The sequence below is a fragment of the Lepidochelys olivacea genome (assembly GCF_965140295.1).
Source record: "Lepidochelys olivacea isolate rLepOli2 genome assembly, chromosome: 6".
Classification (NCBI taxonomy): domain Eukaryota; kingdom Metazoa; phylum Chordata; order Testudines; family Cheloniidae; genus Lepidochelys; species Lepidochelys olivacea.
The window spans coordinates 17,896,225-17,923,528 of NC_140416.1; the positions used below are offsets into that span (position 1 = coordinate 17,896,225).

Below are 27,304 nucleotides of genomic sequence, written 5' to 3' on the forward strand. Positions count from 1 at the left end.
GGTTTGTTCTATTTGCTGTCCATGCTGCCTGCTGGTATTGCTTCCTCACCAAAATAGGCCAGGGCAGAGAATCACTTACCTGGGGTGAGGGAAGGAGTCTTATGTTAGCCATAAACAGAAGAGAATTGTTAGTCACTGTAGCTATTTTAAGTGATTTTAAAAAACAACCCTGCTTTATGATTAGCTCCAGTTCAGCTGGTTCCTCCCCCCCCCCCCCCCCCCCGCCACCCCACCCCCTTTGTGCCCTGGGAGGGAGACTGCTGGAGGAATGTGGGTTAATGATTGCCAGAAGTAATCAGCTGGCTAGGGCTATAGCAAATGGCAATAGGGCTAAACGCTTTTTTCTGACATGCTCAAAGTAAACTTTGCTACCAGGGCATGAAAACAGCTGTGTGTGTCTGGAAGTAGATGGGTACACACACAACGCTGTGCCGTCCAGCTTTTCCTCGTTGCCTATTGAAGAACGGCAAGTGAGTCTGATTTTTGTGTTTTTTCGATAGCTAATGTCTACCTTGCGAAACAGAGTGTGTGTTTTCAGCAATACCTGTCAGACTATAAAATCCTAGTGGAGACGAGGCACAGGTAGTTTGTAAGGCAGTGTAGCTAGACAAGGTCAACTGCAGATGAGGGGTATAGGGCTGACCTCACCTAGCCACATCAAGGTACAAACTGCCGGTGCCTTGACTCAACCTGGATTGTCCAGTCAGATAGGCACTGCCACGTAACAAGGAACCAGTTTTTGCCTTGAAGACCAAATGTATGAGCTAATCTCCCTCCTCCACCTGACAGCGAGAGGGGGTGTAACAACCAGATGGTCTATTCAGTTGTTAAATGCTTTCCAAGAAATTCTGATGCCTCGAACCTGACATTGCTACAGAACAATCCATTTAGAAAATGTGACACGCAGGCAAGGGAAGGATTACCAATGGATTAAAGGAACGCTGTCCACTTGAAATATAGGCAATTTAAAAAATGAGTGAAATGTAGCTTGAGTTACCAACTAGCTGCCCCGAATCCCTGTGCCTTTTTGGGGGAAGGAGGGGTTAATGTCCTATTTATTTAAATGTTTTTCTCTTCTCTGTCACTGACTCAGATTTGCACCAACAGTAAACTGTGAAATGGGCTATTTGATGTATTGCCAAGTGCAGAAGATTCAAGGAAGTATTTTTTCCTCTAATCTTTTCATTATAGTTGTGTGTGTTATATCAATAGTAGGATAAAAAAAGCAATGTGGTGTAAATTCATGCTGTCCCTTTAAGATAGCAGACCTCCTTGGGGTGGGGGGGACTAAGCCAGTTCTCTCTACCAGAGTAATGACATAAACTCGTAATTTTGTGGACCTTGCTCTCCGTCGCCTTCTGAAGTGATATCAGTAGGCTGATTATGAGGCGTGTAGCCATGGTGCAAGCAATGTTGTGGGTTTGGAGGGAACCTGTCACCACCGTCCATCCGAGAAATAACACGATGGGATAGAAGTCCTAGCAGAAGACCATATTTGCAGTCTAGCTGATGATATTGCCTTATGTGTGAGGGAAATCGGTAGTCGCTGAGGTTTCTGTGGGGCAAATATTGATCCTTCTCCTCCTCCTTTCCTCCCAAGTCCTGTTCCTCCCATGGAGCTGAGAACTTTAATATTTAGCTTGGGGTTCTCTGTCTGGTGTGTCTTCTTTTACCCCGTTCCGTGTCTACCCTCACCCTCCGTCCCCTATTGGCTTACTCTCTTGCTCTTCCTCCCTCCTGATCGTTTGACTCCTATATTGCCAGGTCTGTTTATTTGGCATCCCTGCCACTCCACTTCCTCCTCTGCCTGAGTCATGCAGAGTGGGACTGGGGGGGTGGAAAGCCTGGCACAGGCTGATGGTGCCTTGGGCGATATGGACAAGTAGCGGCTTTGGTAGTGAGCCCAGGTGGGGAGCCAACTCTGAGGCTATGTGTGTGGCGACGTCATTGCAGGGATGATTGGTACAGGTGGGTCCTGAGTCACCCATGAGTCAGTGTCTCCTGAAAAACATTCTTGGGTTCTGCTGTCAATGTGACTAACCCACTCTGTCAAAAGGGCTTTGTGGTGGGCTTGGAAGCAGATGGGACCCATTGGCGTAGCGTGGCTCTTCCTGTGCTCTGGTTACACTTGTGCATGTGGACGTCTGACTTGGGCAGTGCCTCAGAGGATCTGCAGCTTGGGCGCAATTATGGAAGACGCTCTGGACTGCAGCTGGGGCAGGTGACTCTTTTAGAACCTTGTCCCTGCAAGGCTGGGCTCGAAAGAAAGGGGACGAACAAGGAGGATACAAGTGCAGACTTAGCGCTGCATCCAGACTAACAGGATGTCTCCTTTATTCTAACAAAGCATGAAGGGGGAAGCAAGAAATTAGAAAAGTGCTTCTGGCCCAAAGATTGACTCCAGCTACTATTACAGTCTCGGAAACCTGTGAGAATGAGGTGACATAACCAGGGCCAGTCAACATAGGGGATTGGTAAGAATAAAAACTAGCATAAACCTTATTCTCTTGCAGACTCTCCCAGCAGTGGAAATACATATTTCTTGTTCTTGTGCCACTGGATTGTTACTAGGGAGAATGGCCCAGCATGAACCTAGTTTCTTGGTAACGAGGATGGGAAATGGTACAAACTGAAACAAGTCCTTAGTTGTTATGAGTCTGACTTTCCTTGGGGTGACTGGCTGAATGCTGTGCTCTGCACTGAAGGCAATGGCTCAGCACAGAGGCTGCGATCGGGTCAGAGTGGTTGCTCTCAGATGCCACAGACTAAGTGTTGCCTGTAAATCCTTCTGAGCAGCGTGACTCAGTAGCTGTGCTTGTGCAACTGGGCTGCGAGTTTCCACGGGTCATGCTGAATGAGCTGTGACAGGAGTGTCTCGCCTCGCCTCGCGCGGGGAAGAAGGCAGCTGTGATACTAACTGCTCCCTGTGAAAAGTTGTGCTTGCCCAGTTCAGGAAATACTGCCCAGTCTTTATCTCTGTGCCTACCAGCACAAAAATACAGTGTGGTGGCTGTACACAGACCATCTCCGGAGAGAGGAAGCCAATGGGAGCCGAGAGTGGTGAGCAACTCTTGGCCCCCTTCAGGACGTACTTGGCGCCTTCAGGATTGGGCCTTGTGGGAGAAAACACATTGTGGAAAGTAGCATCGGCACAGCTGAATTTGCAGGAGACCAGAGCGATGCACGTGAACTGTCCACTTGAATAAAGGCCAGATCCAAAGGACATTGAAACAAATGAAAAGAGCATCCACCAATTGCAATGAACTTTGACTAGGGCCCTAAGTGTTGGGGAAAATAGCTGGTCACTATTGGGTGTCTTAGGAGTATTGCGAAGCAGGAAGTGTTTCAATTTTCAATACCCCTGGCCATCTACAGCATCGTATTTATCTGCAACATCGTATTTATCATGCTCTTAGACATGGTGTGTTTATTTCTATATGAAACTGTTGGCGTTGAGCATCCATTGCCTAATTTAGAACCATGGTCCTGTAGAAACCTGTGGAGAAAAACTGGCAAAAGCCTTAGAATTTGACCAGCCCTGCCATGCTTCCAAAGGGTTCCTTTCTATAAGGAGTTGTGCTCTGCAGGCATACTTGTGAGGAGTGCAAATAAGGAACCTTCTGATAGATCTGAGAATTATGGATCAATAAACATGGCTACATGGCTTTCGCTAGCTAATGGAAATATGTATGTTGTGGCTTGCTTGTTAAAAATGTTCTCTCGCATACATACTTGCATTTCTTTAGCATCATCAAGAAAGCCACCCTTCTGGGCCAGCCTGCAGACCCATTTTTTTCTGACTTCCTATTTGCCATTGATTGCATCACTGTAAAAACCTGACTTTGGGGACGGTTGGCATGATGATTCTCATTTGACCCAAAAACTGTTGGGGTGGAAGGAATCCTCTTCGAAGCAGTGGCGGTCCAGTGGATAGGGCAGTGTACTGGGATTTGAGAGACTGGATTCTATTCCCTGCTCTGCCACTGACGTGCTGTATCACCTTGGGCAAGTCACTTACCTTCTCTGTGCCTCTGTTTCCCCTAGCACCGGACAACGCCTTGTCTATTTAGACTGTAAGCTCTTTGGAGGAGGGACTATCCCTTACTAGTGTATATACAGCACCGAGCACAGTTGATCTTAGTTGGAGCTGTTAGGCACTGCAGGAATGCAACAAATTATCATCCCAGGTATGCTGCTTAAATTGGGCTCAGCTGCTTGTTCCATTGAGGCCTAATAGTCTATTTGTGTTGGGATTGTTTGTAAGGCTTTTTGCATGGAAGAAGGGCTAGAAATGCATTTTTAACCAAAGCTGAGTGTCTGTCGCATCTAGTTCCCTCATGCAGCCCTCCTCTTATGCACTTGCTTGTTGTGTGCAGCACGTCAGGACACCATGCCCTCCTGCTGATTGAATAATAGGCCTGTGGCAACTAAAGCGATGGCTCACGTGAAAAAGCCATGTTAAGAAACTATTTTTAGCTGCCTTTTGTAGAGCTGGAACTGAGAAGGCACTAGCATCATATGGGCAGCCAGTTCTCCATAGACCCCAGTCTGAGAGCCTCCTGGGTTAAGGCAGGAGAGCTCACCACATGCATTCTCAAAGGCAACTTATAGGCCCTCTCAGCAAATCCAGGGAAGACCAGAGCTGACTTTCTAGGGTTTTAAAAAAGCAAAAGCAGTTGAAGGAAGCTTTAAAAGACTCAGCTTTCAGGCCTGCCTTTTGTACATAATAAAGAGCACAAGCCCAAATATTTAAACTCCTTGGCAGGTCATTTTAAGTCTTAGGATTGTTCCAGGCGCTTGGCTGTGGGGATCTACAATAGCCAATTTATCAAAAATTAGTGAGCGTGATGTATACTGCCTACTAGAAAGAAGGTGAAAAACTCCAGCAAGCTAGGTAGCTATCAGTCCCCACAGTAGTCTTCATGGTAGCGGACCATGACACTACTGCAGAATGTGCAAAACCAAGACCGAGCTTACCACATACAGAACCAATGATCTCACACAAACTGGAGTCCATGAGAGAGACTTCACACCCAAGTAGGCCAACTCTAGAACATGTCTAAGGTGAAACTGAAATGGAGACACCTCCCACCTCAGACTAGATGAATGTGTGAAAGAGAGGGCTCACTTAAAGTAAGGAACAGACTGTATGCAGTGTCTGTGGCTAACCAGTCTGTTCAGGTCTTCATGGTCGCTGGGTGATCCCCAGTATTTAAACTGTGCATTTCCAACCCTTCCTTGTGATATACATAAAGATGCAAACTTGCTATTGCTAATTGGATCCTGTCAAATAAGACTCTAGGGTTAACCAGGACCAACTAATATGCCCTTACAGTGGACAAGGACAGTTGTGTTTAAGGGCAACCTCGTGCTAAGTAGAACACGTGCATTAACACATGGGTTCTCAGCCTGGCCTTCGCAATAGCTTTCAGGAGGTTGTGACTATACTCCGTTCTTTGTGGCTAGATGGTAAGGATGGAGAGATCTTGCAACTTATGGGCGCAGGAGTTCCAGTACCCTTCTCTTCTAACCTGGGGTCAGGGTACTGGAAAGGTGGTTGTTCTAACTCTATACGTTTTTCCAAGTATAGAAATTGCCTCCCAGTGTCTCACTGTAAAGCATTAAGTAGCGAGTTTCACTCGGACGCTGATAAACTTGGTGGGGGACTCTGACAAAGACCTTCTACAATGATGAGTTTGTCAAAGGCAATCTGAGCTCTGAGGTTTTCTTCAGCACACTCCTCTGGTACATCTTGGAAACCTTTTAATGGCTTATGCTGTTTTGTAAAGGTCTTTTATTTCCTCCCAGATAAAGATAACTGGGAGTAAACAAAACATTTTTGAAAATACCTACGCCATCACCTTTATACCCCACAGCTGGGGCGGGGAGAATGACTGAGAGCTGCTTTTTCTGCTTCAGTTATTTCCTGGAAAATCCCCAGTGAATTGTTGCCAACTCATTGGAGTAATTGAAATAAAAAGAAGAAATAAATCCAGCTAACCCACAAGAACCCATGCTCTCAGCAGAAATACTTGGGCACTTTCGCTGCACTGAGCCAGCCTCATGGAAGAAAACATTTCTGGCTGAAAATCTAATTGCCAGAGAAAATTCAACAGCCACTACCCAGCCAGACACTGAGATGCCATCTTGTTCTGAGTTCTGTGTATGCTGGGCTGGGAAACCTGAACCCCTTTTAAATAGCCTGAACCAGTTTCCAGTAGTAACTTGGTCTGTACTCTGGCTGCTGTGGAAGGGGGTTAAATGGAGATCAGAGACTCTTCTAGGCTAGAGATGAGTCCAAACCATGTCCAGTCTTGCCAAAAGGTTCTATCTTGGTCTGAAATCAGCAGTTTGTGCCTATCTCTAATCCAGCCCCATCCATGCTGGTCACGCGCACCATGTTAGAACAGCTGGAATTCATCATGGAGTGTTTTTAAACCAGCTGTTCCCAGTCAGATATAAATTTTTGGGGAGACAAGGGGGCCTGGAATAGAACTACTTCACTGTTGTGTACAATGTGACTGTCTCCATGAGTTAGTTTCTCTAGTTGCTTTGGCTAACATAGTTATGTCTATCTGATTCTTAGCCCAATGGGGTATTGATCCTGTGAAACTCTTTGCCACAGGATGTCGTGAAGGCCAAGACTATAACAGGGTTATAGAATGAACTAGATAAGTTCATGGACGATAGGTCCATCAAGGCTATTAGCCAGGATGGTGTCCCTAGCCTCTGTTTTGCCAGAAGCTGGGAATGGGCGACCGGGGATGGATCACTTGATGATTACCTGTTCTGCTCATTACCTCTAGGGCATCTGGCATTGTGACCCTCTATGGCCATTCTTATGTTCTTCTTTGGGTTCCTAAGGGTTACTGTAATACAAATTAATAGCTTTAAAATGTCCCTTCCTTCCGTCATCCCATCCTTGCCCAAAACTCAAACCAAGTATTTTTCAAGGTGGGTTTTGTTTTTGTTTTTGTTTTAAATTCCATGATCATATACTTCAGCCCTTGCTGGCTTGGGGAAGTATTGAAATCCTGTAGGAAAGAGCTATTCCTGGGGTGGTCCTGCCCACCCTACTAGAGCAGGTGGTTGTGGAATCTTCCTCATTCAGCCAGGCTGCAATCGCCCTTATGTAGAGAGTTCAGATCAGAGGCACCAACTCCGTGGGTGCTCCGGCGCTCAAGCACCCATGGGGCGGGGCGGGGGGGGGAAGGTGGGTGCTGAGCACCCACCGGCAGCTCCCCCCAGTGCTTCCCGCCCAGCAGCAGACTCCACCAATCAGCACCCTCCCCCGCCCCCCGAACAGTTCCCGCCTGCTGCGATCAGTTGTTTTGCAGTGTGCAGGAGGCTATGAGGGAGGGGGGAGGAGCAATGATGCGGTGTGCTCCAGGGGAGGGGGCAGAACGGGCAGGAAGATGCAGGGTGGAGCAGGGGCAGGAAGATGTGGGGTGGGACCTTGGGGGAAGGGGTGGAGTGGGAGCAGGGCCTGGGGCAGAGCTGGGAGTCAAGCACACCCCAGCACATTGGAAAGTTGGTGCCTGTGGTTCAGATAGACTTTGGCAAAGTCTCCAGACAATCTGTAGTTCATCCATCGCTAGAAGATACGTATGCAGTGCGTTCTCTTAAACACTCGTGCTTCTCGTTACACCTGCCTTCTCCCAGTCTTCTGGCAACAGCTGTGAATAGTTAAGATGTCAGAGTTAGTCACATACAGAGAGTGCAGTGGGTTCCTAGGTGGAGAGAGAGAGGAATTCAAAGCATTTAGCTAGTTGAGTTGAACCCTCCTCCCCCAACTTTCTAGGCATCTCCGAGCATTGTGGTCTCTTCTGGGTGAAGTCCTATTTCTGGAGTTTGCTTTGGCTGACAGCAGGGAACATACCAAGGTGTGGTATTGTGGCCAGCAAAGTGGCTTTCTAGTTAGGATTCCGGTGTGTGAGTAGCAGCACCAGATGTCCTCACTCGGGATTCTTTTCATAGTTTTGATAGGAAGCTGGATTTGATAGGAACATTCACACCATAGGAACGTTGTTGTTGTTGGAGATGTGGCTCACGTAATCTTTGTCGATCGGTTTCTGGTATCTGGTGTGCTTCCTGCCTTGCTTCACCCAGCAAGGACAAGGGAGAAGCAACCTGACACTTTTCATATTTCTAAAGCTAAAAGCACAAGCTGGAAAACACCTCAGATCTTTTAAATACTCTATAAATAAACCAAAACAAGGTGCAGACCCATTATGTCTTTGTTTTGCTGTACCACTGAGGGAGCCCAAGTGTAGAGTAGGCCCTGGTATACCAGGCACTCTACAAACACAGAACAAAAACAGCCACTGTCCTGAGGAGATTGTAATCTAGATATAAGACAAGCAACAACAGGTGGAGACAGACAGACTGGGAGCACAAGGAAACAATGAGGCAAAAGGCATTTTGTCTGGCCAATGTAGACAGAGCCAAATCATGCCTGCACTAGCTAAAATGTTTGCAGTGAACAACTTATTCAACTCTAACCCCTTTATTCTGCTTCCAAATTTCCTGTGAACAGTGAGTTTTATTGGTGAGTCTGTTAATTGTTCAGTCACTTTATGGGAACAAATTTTAGCCTACGGGCTGTTGAAAATACTTAGTGATAATTTAGGAAGGATGTGGACAAACTGGAAAAAGTCCAGAGGAGAGCAACAAAAATGACAAAAGGCTTAGAAAACCTGGCCTGTGAGAAAAGCTTAGGAAAACTGGGCAGGTGTAGTCTTGAGAAAAGAAGACTGAGGTGGGGGACCTGATAAGTTTTCCAATATCAAGGGCTGTTATAAAGAGGATGGTGAGCAATTATTCTCCATGTCACTGAAGGTAGGACAAGAAGCAATGGACTTAAAATGCAGCAAGGGAGATTTAGAAAAACTTTCTAATGACAAGGGTAGTTAAGCTCTGGAATAGATTTCCAAAGGAGGTCGGGGAGTCCCCATCATCGGAAGCTTTTAAAAACAAGTTGAACAAACACCTGTCAGGGATGGTCTAGGTTAACTTGACCATGCCACAGCTCAGGGGACTGGACTTGATAACTTCTCAAGCTCTCTTCCAGCCCTACATTGCTATGATTCTATGTTTTCAAACTCTGTGATTGGTCACCCAAGTTGTATGAAATGGTTTCTGCATTCTGATTGGATGACTCTGTGATCACAAGTTTCCTTTAACCTGCAGGGTGGGTGTGAACAAAGCCTTGCCCATTTGATTGTTGGCAAACAGCAACTAAAACAGAGCTGCAGGTTTTATTTGCAGCACTATTTGTGGTGGCTAGATACACCCAGAGCCTAGTCAGTGTTGAATTATAAACTGTTCAACACGGTTTCTGATCTGAGTCCAGCTCTGTCACGCTGGCTGGCCACATCTGGCAATTGTACCCTATTCATTCCTGTGGTGTCTGAGTGGTCATGAGTTGTTCTAAAATAGGGCTCAGAAGTTTAAATGTAGTTCTCCCATGGTTTAAAATCCCCATGTAGTTTAAAATCCCTAGGCAAGGTAACTGTTAGCTGATACATTAAGTACTTTCTCATGAAGTTGCCTGTGCGTGGAGGATTATGGAGTCATTGTGACTTGCACATCTTATCCCCATTGTTTGTTCAGGGTGGATGGCGGCCTGTGAAACTGCAAGAGAAAGACTATTGTCTAGTAGGGCTTAAAACCTGAGTGTAGCGTATCGTCTGCTTTGACAGTGGCAATGCTGGCAGCCACAACCAGCTATGAGCAAGAGATTCCAGCCAGGATTAACCTGAGACTGTCAGGTAAAAAGTGCAAGCTAGTGATATCTGTCAGATGCTAGAACTGTTCTCTGAGACCTCTCAATGTTACTGGGTTTACAATGGGATGAACAAATTCTTCTTGACCTCTAGGCCCAGTCCTGGACTCGAGATGTCTTTTGAGACAAACTAATTTCTGGCGGTCTTTACAAGAAGCCAGGGAACAGGGCAAGGGGCAAAGAGCTGAGCTGAGAATGGTTTCAAGCAGCTGGTTTTAGGTCCAGTCAAGTGTGGGATACCGCTTGCTGCTGTGGGATGATCGCACAGAGATGTTGGCATTATAGGTGTGTTCCCTCTGCCTTTAAAATGTCTTGTATTCTTCTAAAGCTCTTTGAAATCGGCTGCATCAAATGGTAGCTGATCTTAGGCCCCCCCCGAAACATGGCTCCATTGGCTAACTCCCATTCTTGTCATTAACAAACTGCCTCTTGGCCATTTTGACAAATGGGTATTCTGTAGGGGAATCTTGCATGCCTATTAATTTGATTGTTCTGAAGTGTTTAGGGGCTGGCACAGTAGATCAGACAGCACACATGAAATCAAGCGCTTGTTTCTCTATCCCTACAGGGAAGCCACCTTGCGATGGTCCAGAGAGTCTAATTCCTCTGCAGCTTTGGTGATGGAGCTGAAGGTCTGGGTCGATGGTATCCAGAGGGTTGTGTGTGGCGTCTCAGATCAGACCACATGCCAGGAGGTTGTCATAGCATTGGCACGGGCCATTGGTAAGTAAGGTGTTGAATCACCATGTCTGGTGAAGTTTCATTAATGACCTACATCAATTTTAATTGCAATACCTGAGAGTGTGCTTCTATACATTCTCAAGTCTTTCCTGCGGTGTGGTCAAGGATTATTATCCACTTTGGAGCTGGATGAAACTGAGACATACAGATGAAGTAACTTGCCCAAGGGAGTCTCCCAGTGAGTGGCAGAAATGGGACTAGAACCCAGAATCCTGACTCCAGTCCCCTGTTCTTACCAGCAGCCAACGCTGCCTCCTGGTGGATTAGTTCTAGAAGTCTTACACTTCTAACACAAAAGGCTTGACCCAGGCCAGTTCTTCTTTGATGACAGGTTTTAACTTTCAACCTTTTAAAAATTTAAGATCATTAAAATAGTCCTGCTTCTGCCCCTCCCCCTCCCTCAGAACCCACCAATCTCTTCATAATTAAATTCATGTCCACATCTGCACAGTAATCTCCGGTTGAGGTAGCAGGAGACCTCCAGGGAGCATGAGGCTGTCTTTGCCACAGGGAGGGCACAGCTAAACTCTCTAGATCTTTGCCACATAAACAGCATGATGCAAACGATCGTCTGTGGGATCACAAGTGTGTTTAATTGCATTGGTACAGCTGTTTCTTTCAGCACTGCCTCACTTGGGATCTAAGCAGCTCACGCCAGGATGGGGTGGGATTGCTGGAGAAAGGGAGCGTACCACAGAGAACTATGTCAAACAATTGACCCGCAGTTCAACAGTGGATGTGCAAGGGTCTTTGGCTGAGGTGGCTACACCTACAGATCTGAAGCGGTGTATGTGTTTTCTTGCACAGCTAAGTGTTTCTGTTAGGGAAATTCTCTTCCTTCATAGGAGAGAAGAAACCTCCTTGGGCCAGTACCTGTCCATGTACTATAGTAGACTGTCCCACAGGACCCAGCAGAGCACGGATACAGGCAGGGTGTCTGCAGCTATTTCTCCTTTTCCTCCCAGACTGTGCATTAGAAATAGGCAGTGAGGTCAGTCATTGGCATCAGGAAATGATGCAGACATGGGCTCCAAAATGTGGTTCTATTTAATTGTCTCGGGCCTAGATTCACAACAGCCTTTAAATGCATGCTTACATCCCATTGATTTCAGTGGGTCTTAAATAGATTCTTGAAGTGAAGCCCAGGCTTCAGTGCTTCGCTGAATCAGGATCTCTGATTTCCCATACACTCTTACAGATAAGAAAGAAAATTATCTCCCAGCTCTGGAAAGTCAGCCTGGGCTCTGAGCCGCCAGCTGGGTTCTTCCATCTTGCACAGAACCACCAGGAGTAATTGGGCCTTCAGCCACACCGTTGTTTTTGCTGGGTTTGCTTAGGCGTGACTGAGCGTGATTTACTGTAGTAAACGGTTCTGTTCTGAGGCACAAGAAAGACTAGAACCCAGCTGTCTCCTTCCCACTTAGCTCTGTTGGCTCTGCAGGGCTAACCACAGGAACCAGCCACAGAAATGTTGTTTTGTCCCTGGAGTTGGCGGATCTAAGACTGCACACCGCTGATCTGTGAAATAAGGAGTTGCCACTATTACATACTCACTTTATGCAGTAGAATGGAAACCGAGGCATGGCCTGCAGGGCTGTACCTCGATGTGGCCTTAGACACTGGGAGAAGGCCCTGGAGCACGTGCATAATTAAAGCACAGGCAAGCTTTGAGATCCCCTTTAATCTCCATGTTCTAAGAGAAATCCCTCTAATCGTACTAATAGCCCGTCCTTCACCGTCCCCTCCCGTCGGAGGATCCAGGAGCGCTTCACAAGCACTGACGAAGTCTCAGCACCACTGTGAGTGAGGCAGGACTCTGGCCCGGTTGTGCTCCAGGAGCTATTGGGGAGCTGGCTGCGGTGGAAAGTCAGTGGGTGAGCAGAGTAACAAAGCTTTGTTAGCGTAGCCAATAGGTGTCAGGTGCTGTTTTGCTGCTCAGACTATGGGCATCTCCTCTTCTCCCCTAGGGCAGTAGCCAGCAGCACTCCCTGGCGTAACATTTGCAAGGTGCTGGCCCGAATGCAGTACTGGTGCAGACTTGGCGTCGGTCGAGCTGCTCCATTTTGCACTAGTAGAGAACATGGGCCAATGTCAGCCTCTCTCCAGTAACCCACTGTCCATAAATACCGAGCCCTGCCCCAGGAGCCCCAGCCTCAGTTGGCTTGTGAAAGACCCAGCTCCACACACATGCTCTCTGAAGGCCCATCTTCGCTAAGGAGCTAACTCAACGCTGCTGCAAGCGAGAATCTAGCGGGTCTGGTGAAGATGCACTAAATCGGTGGGAGAGCGTCTCCCATCGACACTGCACGGCGTAGACGCTGCGATAAGTGGATCTAGCTACATCAACTTCAGTTGCGTTATTCATGTAACTGAAGTAGCGTCGCTAAGATCAATTTACTGTGGTAGTTTTGCCTGAGTTTGCCTCTGGCTCTTGAAGGTCTTCAGGGTATGTCCGTATCGCAGTCATGGGGTGTGACTGCATCCTGTATTCCCGAGGTTGTTTTAATCCCGCTAGCTCAGGCCCCGGAGCAGTGAAGCTGCAGGCAGTGCCCACTTCAGCCTGGGCTGTACAAGTCCTCCTGGAGCCCTGGGTAATTACTCGCGGTACTAACCCATACTGACGCATGTGCTGCCATGGCTTCGCTGCTCCAGGACCCAAGCTAGGGAGATGAAAGCTAGCTTGAGTATGTCTCTGGGAGCTGCAGTCACACCCTGTGATTGCAGGATAGACATACACTTAGGCACAGGGACTCTCGTCTGGCTTCTGCTTTTAGGACATCACCTTTTTATTTCAATCCCTATTCATATGGAAGCTCAGCAAACGCTGTTATGGTGCTAAATAAGTCGCCTGGTGCCTGCCATAGGGCTGTGCCTGCTGGAGAAACTTGGGGTGGCTCTTGGAGGCCTGTACCTTAGCACGCCCTCCACTGTGGTTATAAATGTACCACCTTTAGAACATTGTCTCCGTATGATGGAGGCATCATACCACATCAAACTGCCGACTCACTGGGACCTTCCGGGTGATGGTGGCAGCTTCAGGTTTGAGCCAGGTTCCTCTGTTTGAATTAAGCATGTTTGTTCTCCCATGAAGGCTGTGAACTTTACCAGGAGAGAATGCAGCTGACTGGGCAATGTCTGCCCAAGGTTACAGCAGCTGTGGAGGAGACAGACTAGTGTCTGCTTTGTTGTGAGGTTTTAAAAGTTGGCAAGAATGCCTTGGGATTATCTTTATAACCTCCCTTCCGCTTCCCCTGGGGACTGTCCAATTAACTCACTCCTTTTTTCTCCCCGTCCCCTCCCAGTAGAATTCAGATACACTCCTAACTTTCCCTCTATTCCACTCTGGTATATTGTCTTTCCAGATGTAGTCATAAAATAACCTATTGCATCAGAGAGTCATTAATGTCACATTAAATGTGAGCTATAACAGCCCACCTGGCAGGATGTCTTTGGAATTGTGGTGAAATCTCTGCTCAGTTGTTACCCATCTCTGCCCCCGTGTTTGTGGCTAACTCCTTGTTTGCACTGAAGGTTCGGTGCTGGATTACAGGTGTACTGGGGGTGGGGCCTGAATTGAAGGAAGGGATTGCATGGGTAATGCAGTAATTACTAGGAAGGAGAAGGAAGAAGAGTCTGGCATCTCTCTGCATAAATCCCTTCTACCCTTAGCTGGTCAGATGGGCGTAGGTGCCCACCCATCTGGCCATGGGAGCTACAGTAATGCCACAGCCGTTGGGCTCCCAGAGGGAAGAAGCAGGTTAGGCAGCAAGGAGGATAATAAAACCCTGTCTTTGAAAACTGCAGTTAAGCATGAACTAGAGAGAGGCTCTGTTAACGTTCTGATTTGACACCTGTTCCTTGGGCTTCCAGCTGTGACAACCCCCCATCTTTAACAATGCCAGCTTTATAAACAACCCCGCTGCCCTGGCTTTGATTAGATGCACAGCTCAGGTTTTTCTTTTTTCTTCCTTCCTCCAGAAGGGCTGAAATTGGTGTTTGGCTTCTAATCCCAGCAGGGGACAGCAGTCCTACCATGGACTGCTCCTTGCCTGACAGATACACTGTGGTTGTGATTTTGAAAAGATCCCTATCTCCAGATCGCAGTTTCCGTTTCAGAATCTCTCCTTTGCGGATCTTCCCTCATGACTCGGAATGGAATAAAAGATCTTTTACCCTCCTGTGGCGAGACCTGGAGGACTCTTCATGCACAGATCTGGGTTCAAAGGGACAAGGGTCCCATGTGAGCCAGGGCTCAATCTCTCAGCTCGCTGAACCGTCTGTAGCATGAAATGGTGGCTTTGGCACCATTACACGTGGCTAGGTCCAGTCTGGTTTCCATAGCACTAAACACTGTACTGTGGTTCTTAGACCTCCTCTCTCATGGCGTTTCCGGTCGAGAACGGCACCTTTCCTTGGTCATGTTTGTAGCTGGGCGGCTGAGTCTGGCCCTGGAGCTCCCTGCAGCTTTATCTAGATGGGTGTTTGGATGAGTGTCATCATGTTAGTATCTGAGTACCTCGCAGGGTCCCAGAGCCTAGGTTCCAGCCCAAGCCCCAGTGTCTAAACAGCAATGAAACAGCCCTTAGCCCGAGCCCTGCGATCTCCAGCCAGCTGCAGGGGTTTTTAATTGCAGTGTAGACATACCCCAGGGGCCTTCCTAAGTGAGAGGCCATGGCAGGTGTGGGAGCTGAACTTGGATTTCCAGAGTCCCAGGCGAGTACCTTAACCACAAGCGTCCTGCCTGCCTTGCCAGCCTGCACTGAGGGAGAGGAGGAGCCCTCCTGGCTTGTGAACTCCATAACGCTGTACTGGAGAGCGAGCCACACAGCAGGCGAGGCTGGGCAGATGTGTTCCTCCCGTCAGCACGCTGAGCAATGCAGGACAGCCCCAGGTTCTGCCTCCTCTGGTGTTCCCCGGGCACAAACAACAGTCAGTGGCCATGTGCTCTTCTGCAGGCAGAAGCCAGGCCATGGCCTGGGAGCGTGAGATACCCTATGAGTCACCCAGCCTGTGCTTGCAGTTTCCTTGAACTTGAGCTGTGCATGTTAGTGCTGATTGCGCTGTCTGAATATCCTGTGGGTAATGGTGAGTGGCAATCCTGTCTAGGGATTTGGAAATTCACTAAAATTGCAGCTGAAGTTTCCATCAATATGTGCTCCTGCCCTCCACCAGGTTACAAATGCCTCTGATCTGATGAGGCAAATCGGGTCTCTGCCTGCAGCATCATTAATTGGACGTGCAAGTAGAGAAGCACCCCCATGCTCAGGGCCAAAACCTTGTGTGCTCGAAATCTCCTGACTCCATCTCAGAAGCATCAGAAAGTGTTTGAAGCTGAGTTATGATGTTTCTGCTCTCAGAAAACCTGCTGGCTCATGATCTTATTTAATGACTAATATCCTTTCCATCCAGCAAGCGGAGGCTGCAGTGGTACAGTGAGATAAGATGTTAGACAGGCCCTCTGGAGACCCAGGTTCTAATCCTGCCTGAGGTCACACGTGAAATGTGGTCTTTTAGGCTCATCTACACTAGGAACATTTTAAAACTTGTAATTCCCCACTGGTGGCTGCAAGGGTGGAGACAGTAGTATAGCTAGGGCTTGAAAATCGTCACCACTGTGTTGTCTAATCCTGAAAGCAGACAAACTGGTGGTGTGAGTCCCAGAGCCCCAGCAGTGTGCAATGGGTAATTACAGGACTTGATTCTCCTAGTGCTGAAAACACTGCTACTCAGTGGGGAGTCTTCAATGCCTAGGACTTGGAACCCGGCGGTGTCATTTCAGAAGAATTCAGGGGAATGGGGGCAAAGTTGTCAGTATATAGAACGTTGTGTGATTATATTATAGTCTGCAAAGTTGGTTGGGGGTGGGGGTGGAGTACATAGACCTATGAAAAGTCAGGGTGGGGGGAAGATTGATGCCCCTGCTTGGAGTGAAGTCAGATAGGACCAGGGGAGCCATAGGGCTGGATGGAGGTGCATTGACACAGCATTGTTTGGGAGGAACACATGCTGCCTGGCTGCAGCCACTGACATTGGTGGTCTTTGGTGGAAGCGGAAATCACCCCCCCTCCCCCCCAGGTTCCTGGTTCTTCTTCAAGTGACGGTCCCTATTGTACTTCACTGCATCAGTGGAATACAGAGAGGGGCCGCACATCTCGAAGAACCTCCAGTTACAGGTAAGTTGTCCCCTAGTGTGGTGGGGAAGAGCTGCAATCAGGTAACGGCTGTGAGCTGTGCTGCCAGAGGCTCTACGTGTTTCTAATGCAGATGGGCTCTCGGGTACAGGCCGGGGGAGTGGAGCGGCTGAGCGTGATGAAATGTTGCCAAGTGTGATATTCCCCATTTCTCTCTGAGCTCCTAGTGACTCATCTGTTCTCTTCTCAGGCCAGACAGGAAGGTACATTCTCATCCAGAAGCTGCGGGAGAAGGAGAGGCAGCTTCTACCTCATGAATGCCCTCTGGAGTCGCTGGCCAAGTGTGGACAGTATGCCAATGACGTGCAGTTCATATTGCAGCGGACGGGCCCCAGCCTGGCCGAGCGCCCTTCCTCCGACAGTGCCCCCCAGGCTCCCGAGAGGACATTCATCCGGGCCAGCCTTCCCATCAAACCCAGGCTGGTCAGCACAGAGGTGCCCAGGTCCCGGGAACCTAAAAAGTCTATGACCTTTAACTTGGGCCCTATGGGCTCCAGCGATCGGCTTGCCAAGAGCAAGCTGAGACTGCACAAGAGGGACAGTGTAGACTCGAAGGACAGCACCAGTCGCAGCCATCCATCCAAGGAGGAGCTGTTTAAGACTGTGCTGCACCAGCAGGAGCAGCTGCACTCCTTGGAGGTGCATGGGGATTCCCTGGAAACAGACCTCAGGCACTGGGAGCAGGACAGGGGCTCCAGCCAGGAAGACCAGATCCTTTATCTGGAGCACCTGATCAGGCGGAATGAGATGGAGCTGGGCGAAGAGGAGTTCTGGCAGAGTGAGCTCCACCTGGAGAAGGAGTGCGAGAGGGAGCGGCAGGAGAAGGTGAGGAGCCTACGGGCCACCATGGAGGAGTACACCCAGAAAATCCACGAGCTGACCACCAAGACGGAGGCCCTGGAGAAGGAGATCCAGTTAGAGATCACGGAGAGGGCCAGGCGGGCAAAGGAGGCTCCTGCAGATCTGGAGGACATGGCTGCCAAAATGAAAAAGGATCTGGAAGCCAAGACCAAGCAGAGCGCCCAGCTGGAGAGCAGCCTGGAGAGCGTGGGGAAGGCCTTGGAAGAAGCCGAAAGGAATTTACAGGTACAGTCTCAGTAACGCGTGCCCCTGGGAGTCAGCAGTGGAATGCAGCCGCGTTCCGCTCGCGCTCGGACCTTCCTCCCGAGCGGGGCCTAAACAAGACTGTTAGGGAGCTGCCCAGAGACCAGCTGCTGAACCTGGCCTGAAACCCCAGAACCCTCCTGACAGTTCAGACCAATAGAGAGCTCTTTGCGGCTCTGGTCGGGTTGCCATCGATGGATAGTGGGAGTGGTCTGGGCAATGTTACAACCCCAACAGTTAGGGTTCAATACTACTTGGGTGGATAGAAAGCCCCTAGAAGTGCACTATGGCTGGGAGAATTAACAGACCGAGGCTTGATCATGCAAATCAAAGCCCTTACGTGCCCAAGTAATCCCACTGAGTTCAGTGGTACCACTCCTATGGGTCCCTGCTTTGCTGCTCAGTGCCATGTGGGCTCCAGCTTAGCAAACCTTACAGTGCAGGGTGTGGGGAGAGGGACTGACTCTTGCGAAACACAGCTTCTCCTGATGTGGCTGGAACACTTGTGGACATGAAGACTCAAGGAGCTTGGCTTGTTTAGCCTAACTAAAAGAAGGTTGAGGGGAGATATGATTGCTCTCTATAAATATATCACAGCAATAAATACCGGAGAGGGAGAGGAATTATTTAAGCTCAGTACCAATGTGGCACGAGCAAATGGATATAAACTGGCCACCAGCAAATTTAGACTAGAAATTAGACGAAGGTTTCTAACCATTAGAGGAGTGAAGTTTTGGAACAGCCTTCCAAGGGAAGCAGTGGGGGCAAAAGATCTATCTGTCTTTAAGATTAAACTCGTTAAGTTTATGGAGGAGATGGTATGATGGTATAACATATGATGGGATATTAGATGGGGTGGGATCTGAGTTACCCAGGAAAGAATTTTCTGTAGTATCTGGCTGATGAATCTTGCCCATATGCTCAGGGTTTAGCTGATCGCCATATTTGGGGTCAGGAAGGCATTTTCCTCCAGAGTAGATTGGAAGAGGCCCTGGAGGTTTTTCGCCTTCCTCTGTAGCATTAGGCACGGGTCACTTGCTGGAGGATTCTCTGCTCCTTGAAGTCTTTAAACCACGATTTGAGGACTTCAATAGCACAGACACAGGTGAGAGGTTTTTTTGCAGGAGTCGTGGGTGAAATTCTGTGGCCTGCGTTGTGCAGGAGGTCAGACTAGATGATCATAATGGTCCCTTCTGACCTAAATAGCTATGAATCTATGTCCACGCTGGAGAGTGCTCATCGAGGGTGGCTCTTTGGAGCAGCATTGGCTTCATGGTGCTGGGTCGTGCCTGCTCAGGCTAGGAGTGGGATCTGCGCAGGGAACGCTCTATGGTGCTTTCCAGCCACACATCTTGGTGCTTGAGGGGCACACTTGTCCTTCCCCAGACTGTGGTATCCGGGACATCCCTCCAGGGAGCACTTATGCAGCCGGTCCTAGGGTGCTGCGGGCTTTTCAGTGGCTGTAGAAATGCAGCAGGGAAGACGGGAGGGAAACATCATTCCTCTTAAAAACTTTAAACCCAGGAAGATTTTATGAATCTCAGGGCAAAGCAAGGGGCCCTTTTTCCTTCTCTTCAGCCTGCTCTCCCTGCCCCCACCCCAAGTGAGGATCACAAGTCCTGAGAGGAAAACTCACTACACCTGAGTCCCGTATGGACAGCAGTTGCTACAGTGAGCTAGAGCTTCAGGTTAATTCGCTCATTGTGTAATCTTCTTCAAGGACTGTGGGGTGGGAGGGAGAAAATGCAGAAGAGCAGAGATCAGAGAATTGCCTTGCCCACCAGCCCCTTTTAAAATAGCAGGTACAAGAAATGGCATCTTTCTCCTCATGTGTCTGGAAAACCTGTGGGACTGACTGAAAGCTACCCAGGCAGCTGTCATGGGGGTGCACCTGGGCCTAGTGTTTTTGGACAGTTTCTCACACCCAGAGGGAGTCGCTTAGCACGAAGGCCTGGTCTACACCTAAAAATGGAGCGACCTAGTTGTGTTGCTCCAGGCTGTGAAAACTGTTTCACAGAGCGTGATGTTTAGGTCGACCTCACACACACAAACACACACCCCCCCTCCCATTGCAGGCGCAGTGAGGTTGACGGAAGGATTCTCCCATTGACCTAGATACCACCTCTCACAGAGGTGAATCGCCTACGCTGACGGAAAAACCACTTCCACTGATGTAGGAGGCGTCCACAGTCTGGTGCTACAGCAGCACGGCCATGGCGCTGTAGTGTAGACATGCTCTTGATCTGGCTTCCTCGTGCTATTTAAATTGGAGATCAGACCCTGTGTAGACCAGATCTTGCCCTCTTTTGTCTTCGTTGCCTGTGAAAAGAGCCAGAAGCCAAATGTGCTGCCTCGCTAACAGCAATCCCCAGCCTCTCCTCACAGCCACCCAGTGGTGTAAAGGCTTCTGCTCTTCTGGCTTTAGGAAGGAATAAACCAAGGTAGCAGGTGCGGCTGGCATCCAGCCTCCCCAGGAACTCTCCTCTGACTGGTGCTGCTCTTGCGCTCTGCTTGTGGCATAAGGTGCTGGGGGTGGAATTGACGAGGACCTGTGCACACTAACCAGAGGAGGCTACATCTGAAACGTCCCAAGCCCCTGCACAGCCACTTGGCACTCGTTTGCCAGTAAAATGGAAGTTGCTGTTAGCTGTAGGACAGCACCACTTCAGCTGTGTCTACACTGCAATAAAACACGTGCGCCTGGCCCCGGTCTGCTGGTGGGGCTCAGGCTGCAGGGCTAAAAAACTGCAGGGTAGATGTGTGGGCTCCAGCCTGAGCCCAAATGTTACACTACAATTGTACAGCCCTTCAAGCCCAAGACAGCTGACATGGACCAGCCCTGGGAGTCTTACCGCAGTGTAGACACCCCTGGAGGCCCCAGCTCAGAGTGGGGACTAGGGGGGAGAGAGGGACAATCCCCACCTCTAAGATGACAAACTCTATGGAACAGGAACCAGGCGCAGAGAGGGGAAGTGATTTACCCAAGGTCAGTGGCAGAACCCAGCCGTCCTGAGGCTCAGTCCGGACTCCTGGGCCATGCTACCTCCAGTGGGAGATCCGGATGGCAACCAGCTCGCATTTCTCATTGGAAACGCAGTGCCCTAACAGACTCCTTCTGGCCAAAAGCCTGGAGCGGGAGCAGGACAGCAGTCACTCCATGCAACAGGGAGGGAGAGAGCAGGGTGTGAACAGTGATGCTGGGCTAGGAGAGCAGCATGGGAGCTGGGCGTATGTTTGGCTTGGAACAACTCGGCAGCCCCTCTGGCTTGCTGGTGGCGCAAGGGTGCTGGGCTGGGTGGATTCTGGGGTCTGGGTGAATAGGTGGGCTGGGGGGTAATGTCTTTGTTCCTGTTGGTGTAAAAAGGCTCTCACCCCCCCCTGAACTCCCTAGAAAAGCAGGGCAGCTCTAGTATGATGCCTGTTACAGGTGACATTGCCCCCATTTCCCAGTCTCTTGTGTTCACCTAACCCCTGCCTGATTTAACGTAAACACTTCTTCCCCAGCCTCCCCTGGGACAGAGCAGCATTAGTCACCCCTCGCTAGGGAAGCTTACATTTGCAGCCATCAGAGCATCTTGCTTGTTCGTGGGTGGCTCCGAGCGGATAGCTGCAAAGCCTGTTTTGTAATTGTGCTTATACTTTACTTAAATAGAAGCGCTAAGCACACGGCTTTAGTTTTTCTTCCTTTTCTGTTTAGTAGACACTGGTGCCACCTTGTGGACATATGGAGAACGGACCATTCTCAAAATTCCTACTTCAAGGTTGGTTTGATTATCCCAGCGCAAAGTGCCGCTTTGCTGGTATGGCTCCGTCCACGTTTCGGAGCACTTTGCCAGTGCGGGATCCCAGTAAAGCGCTCCGAGTGTAGACATAGCCTCAGTCCATATCCTCCGACGGGAATGTTGTCTTGGCATTCCCGCTGATTAAATACTTACTTGTGATTATGTGTGTGTGACTGACCATCCGTGACTGAAGCAGTTTTGCACTCCGGTGTTTCTCTAACTTGGGCCCAGCAGCCGGTGGGGTAACCGGAGAGAGGATCCTGTTTGATTCTCCTTCCCCCTTCCCCCCGCGCTGCCTCATCTCGGAGGAAATCCTAAGACTACCTCCCGGCGACTCTGTTCTCCCGCCGGGCTGTGTGAAAGTGGAGGGACTGATTCAGGCTGCAGATGGAGTCAGTAGGTTTGAATGTGCCAGTCTTGTCCTGAGATGACCCCTATTCCATTCTGATGCCTCTTGAAACCTCGTTCGCATTGCAGCTGACGGCTGTGCCAGCTGCAACTCCGGGCTGAAGCTCCTGTAGTGTGGTTTCCCTATTCTTGGTGCACAGACTGCTAGCTGTAGCCACAAGGATACCGACCTCCTTTGTAAAGCGCTTTGAGAGCGACTGAGGAAAAGTGCTATATAAGAGCTACGTATTAATGAGGATAGTGCTATAGACTGCTCTGGTAGTGCATAGCATGGTTTGTAACCAAAGCTCTTCAAACCCTAATGTAGACAGGACCCAGCTTGGTTTCCTGTGGCCCCTTCTGCCCGGGGGTGGAAATCCTGTCTCTTTTGGTCCAGCTCTGCTCCATCGTCGTCTCAGGAATAGTTCCTCTGTGTCATCTGGATACTATGATGCAGCCAAACGAGAGGTCTCTCAAGGATACCTGCTTTGCTATACTTCCTGGGTTTCGCAAAGATGAGTTGGGAGGAGGAGGAGGAGGAAGTAGAGGTGGATGTAGTCAGAGCTCCAAATATGTGCACCCAATGAATTCAAAGCGTGCGTTTGTATCTCTTTGCAGACAGGCGTCTCCACCAGAACCCTGCTAGGAAGCCTTGAGCAATAACCCTGCCTGCCTATGCTTGGCCAGCTGGGAAGCATGCTCTGTCTTTATCTGGGTCTGCCCTTTGCGAGAGAAAGGAGGGCGAGTGTGACGGAGTGCCTAGTTGAGTTGGAGTGCCGTGGGGTAGTGTGTCAAGAGGCTAAAAGGAGTTTGTGGGAAGGACGTTGCTGGAATTACACGCCCTGCTAGGTAGGGGAAGTAGCAGAAGGCCCATTCCAGTGAGTCTGATGAGGTGACTCAAAATAGACTCCTTTATCCCGGCTGGATAAGAGCCCCAGTAGGAGAAGTGGCCAGCTGGTGCGTCGGCCCCTGTGGCACTCACTGTTTTTTTTTCTGGCCTGGGTGCCCTATCTGAGTTTTAATTTACATTTAAAAATGAACAGCAGGCAAAGTCGGCAATGTTGCCTTCCGAGAACTGGCTTAATCACCTCGGGCCATGCTGGTTCTCTGTGTCGTTGTCAGGTCTGACCTCACAGGTGGAGGATGGCAGGTTCCGTTGTGGGCTTTGGAAGTATTGTGTTAGTGCAGCCCAAAAGAGGGCGTGTGAAGTGCACAGACGTGGTGGCCACTCAGCACAAGCTGGCGTGTTTGGTATTGAGAGGAGTGATGTTGTTTGCTCTCTTGGTGGCCCTGCTGTCTCTTGATTTAGGGACTCGGAGGAGGTAGTAGGATGAAAGGTGAGCAAGGGGAGGGGAATCAGGAGCCTTGCTGGCAGCTTCATCTCTGGAGGTCCCACTGTATTGATACCCTTTCTGCTCGGCAGATGAGGCACGGCTGTGGAGCTCATCCTGTTCACCCTGTATTTTGCAGGCCCAGAATCAAGAGCTGGAGGAGTTAAATAAGGAGCTGAGGCAATGTAATTTGCAGCAGTTTATTCAGCAGACGGGAGCCACAGTGACTGTTTTGCAGTCCAGACCTGAGGATGAACCCCAGCTGGATCAAACTAACCACGAACTGCCAGCCTGCCAGAGAAACGGAGGTCAGAACGCAGTTTGGAGACTCATTTATTTAAGGAGAGGGGCGCTTGCTTTAAGACCTGCCACTATGCTGGGCTGAAATGCTGCTTTTAAAACCTCCTAACTCCATTCTAACTGTTGTCATCTCCCTGAGATTTCCTTGTCAAGGTGTCTGTAGCTTTCTCCTTCTGTTACCCGCCACTGCCTCCTGTCTGGTTCCTTCACCGCTTGGACGTAGTTAAAATATCAAAGCTGGATGGACGCGACCAAAATACTTCTGTTGTTACATGTGTTGAGATTAGGGTCACCAGGGCTCCTGCTTCAGTGTCAGCCCATCTGCCATGTGGGCTGGGAACAGATTGTCCTCACCATGGCTAAGTGCATTGTGGGGTTTTTCATCTTCCTTTAGAGCATAGAGCATAAGGCCCTGCTAGCGGCCGGATATCGGGGCTGGAGGACCAGAGGTCTGGTGTGATCTGACAGATCTGCGCTGCTGTAACTCACGACTTTGAGCAGTGTTAGACGCTGGATTTGGGGGTTTGGCTTGCTACCTGTGTACCCGCCCCTTCTACTCCTTTCCTAGAGGGAGCGATTGTGGGACAGTCCATATGTCAACACTTTCAAACCATGGTGCATTAAAACAGAAGTGGCTTCAGTGGGTGCTGGGATTATTCTGCCCCCTGAAAGACAGGTTGCTTCTACTTAGGGGCCTAGGTATGGCTGTAGGAGCCTGTGCTGTAGGTACGGGCATTGAAAATGTCAGTAGTGTCTCGGTGGGAGCTGTCAGCAAATGTGGGTGATAGGACCGCGGCTGGGCCTCCCGCTGCATCCACCATTATGTGAGTGGTGGACAGGGTGAGTGAGAGAGAGACCCAATTCCTGGCTTCTAGCAGCAGAGACTAGAGGAGACTGTTCACCTTCCCGTGGGTCTGGGGTGGAGGGGTGTTCCCATCTCCTGAGGTGATTGTCCCGGGGCTTCCCACCCCCTTTGGGCAGAAGTGACCAGCCCTGGAGAGGCACACGGTACACTTGAGCCCTCTCCTCGCTGTGGTGCTGCAGAGGCTGTTTCTGCCCAGCCAGGAGGCAAGAAAGAGCTGAAGTGGGGAGAGGCCCTGGTCTCATACGGCTCTGTTGCCATTGGCAGCTCTGCTCTGGGTCAGGAGCCCACGTGTCTGAATTGGCCGCTCTGCGTTCTGGACGACTGTGTGACCTCACTAAATGTACGTGTCTGGGTGGAGAAGCAGGTGGCTGAGAAACTGAACCGACCCATAATTCCAAATGCTGTGGTAGCTGGCAGGAGGGGGAGAGGAACACGGAGCAGTGACAGTTAGCTGGGAATCTGCTTCCGTTCAGTTACGGCTCTGTATGTCCTGCGGGGCCAGTCCTCCCCTGGTGTCAATCCGTACGGCTCCACTGACAGCGGTAGAGTTGTGCCTGTTGACACCAGTTGAGGGTCTGGCCCTGGATCAACATCCTGTGATTCCAGAGACCAGTCTGGTGTCTCCTAATGCACAGAGACGGAACTCATCTCTGTTCTGGCCGAGCTGGGACTGCAAGCCAAAGATGGGTTCTTCACGCAGCCACGTGCAACTTTGGAAGTGGGGTGGGGAGTCCTTTCCTTCAGTGATCTTAGCTGAGTTGTGGCTGCATTCATCCCTAAAAGCAGTTCAGCCTCTTTACACGGGAAGATGACATCAGAAGAGCTCTTGATTCCTAGGCTGAGTGCAGAGACATGAGTGCGACGGTGTGAAAAGCCCTCTTGCTGATGGGAAGGAAGCGTAAATGCTAGCTAGTTTTCAAAGTATTACACATGGTTTGTAACAAAGCGAGAAACACAGCCGCATGGGGATTTGATGCTATTCAGTTCAGGAAGAGCTGGTGTAAAGTCTGTCCATTGTGAGTTATATATTCGTGCAACTTCCACTACAACTTGCAAGATCTTAGCCGAGGAGGCGTTCGCTCGCCACTGGCACTGTGGATGCTGGAGCAGATGAGAGTTGTGTGTACTGATGATCTAGACTGGAAAACCTGCCTTGACTGCAGCACAAAGCTGAGAACTCCCACTGTATGAAGGACGTGATCCTGTGCAGCGGGCACAGCACTATAAAGAACGTGTGGGGTGTGGAAGGCTACAGAGACGTGTTTGAGACGGGGATTATTCACAGGGATCTGAGTTGAGGGTGGTGGAGGAAGGACATGGAACAAAGGTTTGGCCACTTCTTCCAGTAGCACTCCTTCTTGCTGGGCCATAAAGAAGCTGCTTTAGCATAGCCTTTAAAGGCTGCTCTGAGCCATATGAGTGGTTTAGAAAGAGGATCCCCAGGAGTGGAGTCAGGGTAGGCTTTTCTCCACAGTAATCTAGAAGAGGGGAAGCCCCTTCTGATCCCCCTTTATTACTGAGAAGAGTCCAGGCACAGGCCCTGGACATGTTTTGCATGAGCGTCCCTGCTGGGGGGCTCTGGACTGACCTGTTCCAAGGGTGCTAGCAAAACAAATCCAGCTTTACACTGAACCGTGAACTTGTTTTTCCTCCCTAGGCCTTCTCCATCCCAGCACAGACTCTCCTCCTCGACCAAGCGCCAAGCAGTTCCTCGGCCATCCACGGAACCTTCAGAACCCATTGGTGTCCAGCCTGAACCCCGAGGGTGTGTATGTTTGAACTGGCCTAAGCCCGGTTGTGCTCCTAATGCCCAATCTTGCCAAGCAGCCCTGCAAAAGGTCTAGTCTCCTTGCGACGGTGGCAGCTATCGCCTGCGTGGAGGAGGCTGTGACCCAACTCTCAGACCGTTCGGTGTTTCTCTCCTGCTCTCTCCTCCTTTCTCTGGTATTTGATTGCAAAACGAATAGCTGCTCTAAAACAGCAAAGGCTTGGTTGTCCTGCAGTGCCTACCGTAAATCCTTGTGCGTTAGGGCCCTTAAATAATAGTTAGCAAGCGGCAACCAGAGCGTGAGGGCTGGGATGGGGTCTGGCAGCCATACTACTTGAAACGATGGGCTGTGGGGCCATGGTGGTGTGGCGTGAAATAATGCATTAAAAGCATCCTGCTGCGTGATGTCTGCGCTACGAATAGGTGCCAATGTGACCATGATGCTTATACCTGGCAGCGTCCCCTTCTCTGCGTCCCACCACTAGGGAGAAGCTCGCTGCCATAGCAAGCGCTGCAGTTGACTTTGCTCCTGAAGCCTGTCTTTGCTGTTCAGCTAAAGGGTCATCTCTGCTAGTTCAAGCCTGTTAAAAACTCACTGGGTTGGGACGTTGTGTGCTGAGTACTAAGAGCTTCCTCACCAGCAAGTGACAGGCATTGCTCTGCACATGCAGGAACCCATTTGCCTGCACCCAGACTCCCATGATGTATTGCACTTCCAAAAGGACTCGCAAATCCCCTGCCCCTGTGCTGGTAGTTGCCGGAGACGTCCCGTGGGAGATCCCAACATAGAGCAGTTACAGCTCCCACCTGGAGAGTGTCTCTTGGTTTTTTTGGATTCTCTGCAGAGAATCAAGTTATTGCTGTGCCAGATCAGTTGGCCTGGTGCAGCATCCTGCCTCGACCAACGGGGAAAGAGCCGCAGCTGCCCCCACCTCCCTGTAATGCGCCGTCCCCTCTCGCAGGCCAAAGGACTGCTACAAACTCCACCCATCCATCTGAGACACTTAGCCAAGGGGGTAGAGGTGCCACCGCCCAATGCCATCCATTTCAA

General features: G+C 49.8%; 1 protein-coding gene across 6 annotated transcripts in view; it reads left to right on the top strand.

The window, feature by feature from the left end:
- RASSF7 (Ras association domain family member 7) overlaps positions 1–27,304 on the top strand; it is a 123,509-nt gene that overhangs the window by 92,241 nt on the left and 3,964 nt on the right. For 4 of the 6 annotated variants that reach the window (XM_084632538.1, XM_084632539.1, XM_084632540.1 and 1 more), the window contains 4 exons: positions 10,353–10,507; positions 16,907–17,802; positions 23,460–23,628; positions 26,143–26,250. In XM_084632538.1, coding sequence (XP_084488664.1) covers positions 10,405–10,507; positions 16,907–17,802; positions 23,460–23,628; positions 26,143–26,250 — 1,276 coding nt within the window. In that variant the 5' untranslated portion in view covers positions 10,353–10,404. Of the gene's footprint in view, positions 1–395; positions 471–10,352; positions 10,508–16,906; positions 17,803–23,459; positions 23,629–26,142; positions 26,251–27,304 lie in introns of those variants that run through there. The other 2 variants (XM_084632537.1, XM_084632541.1) reach the window with 2 other exon arrangements.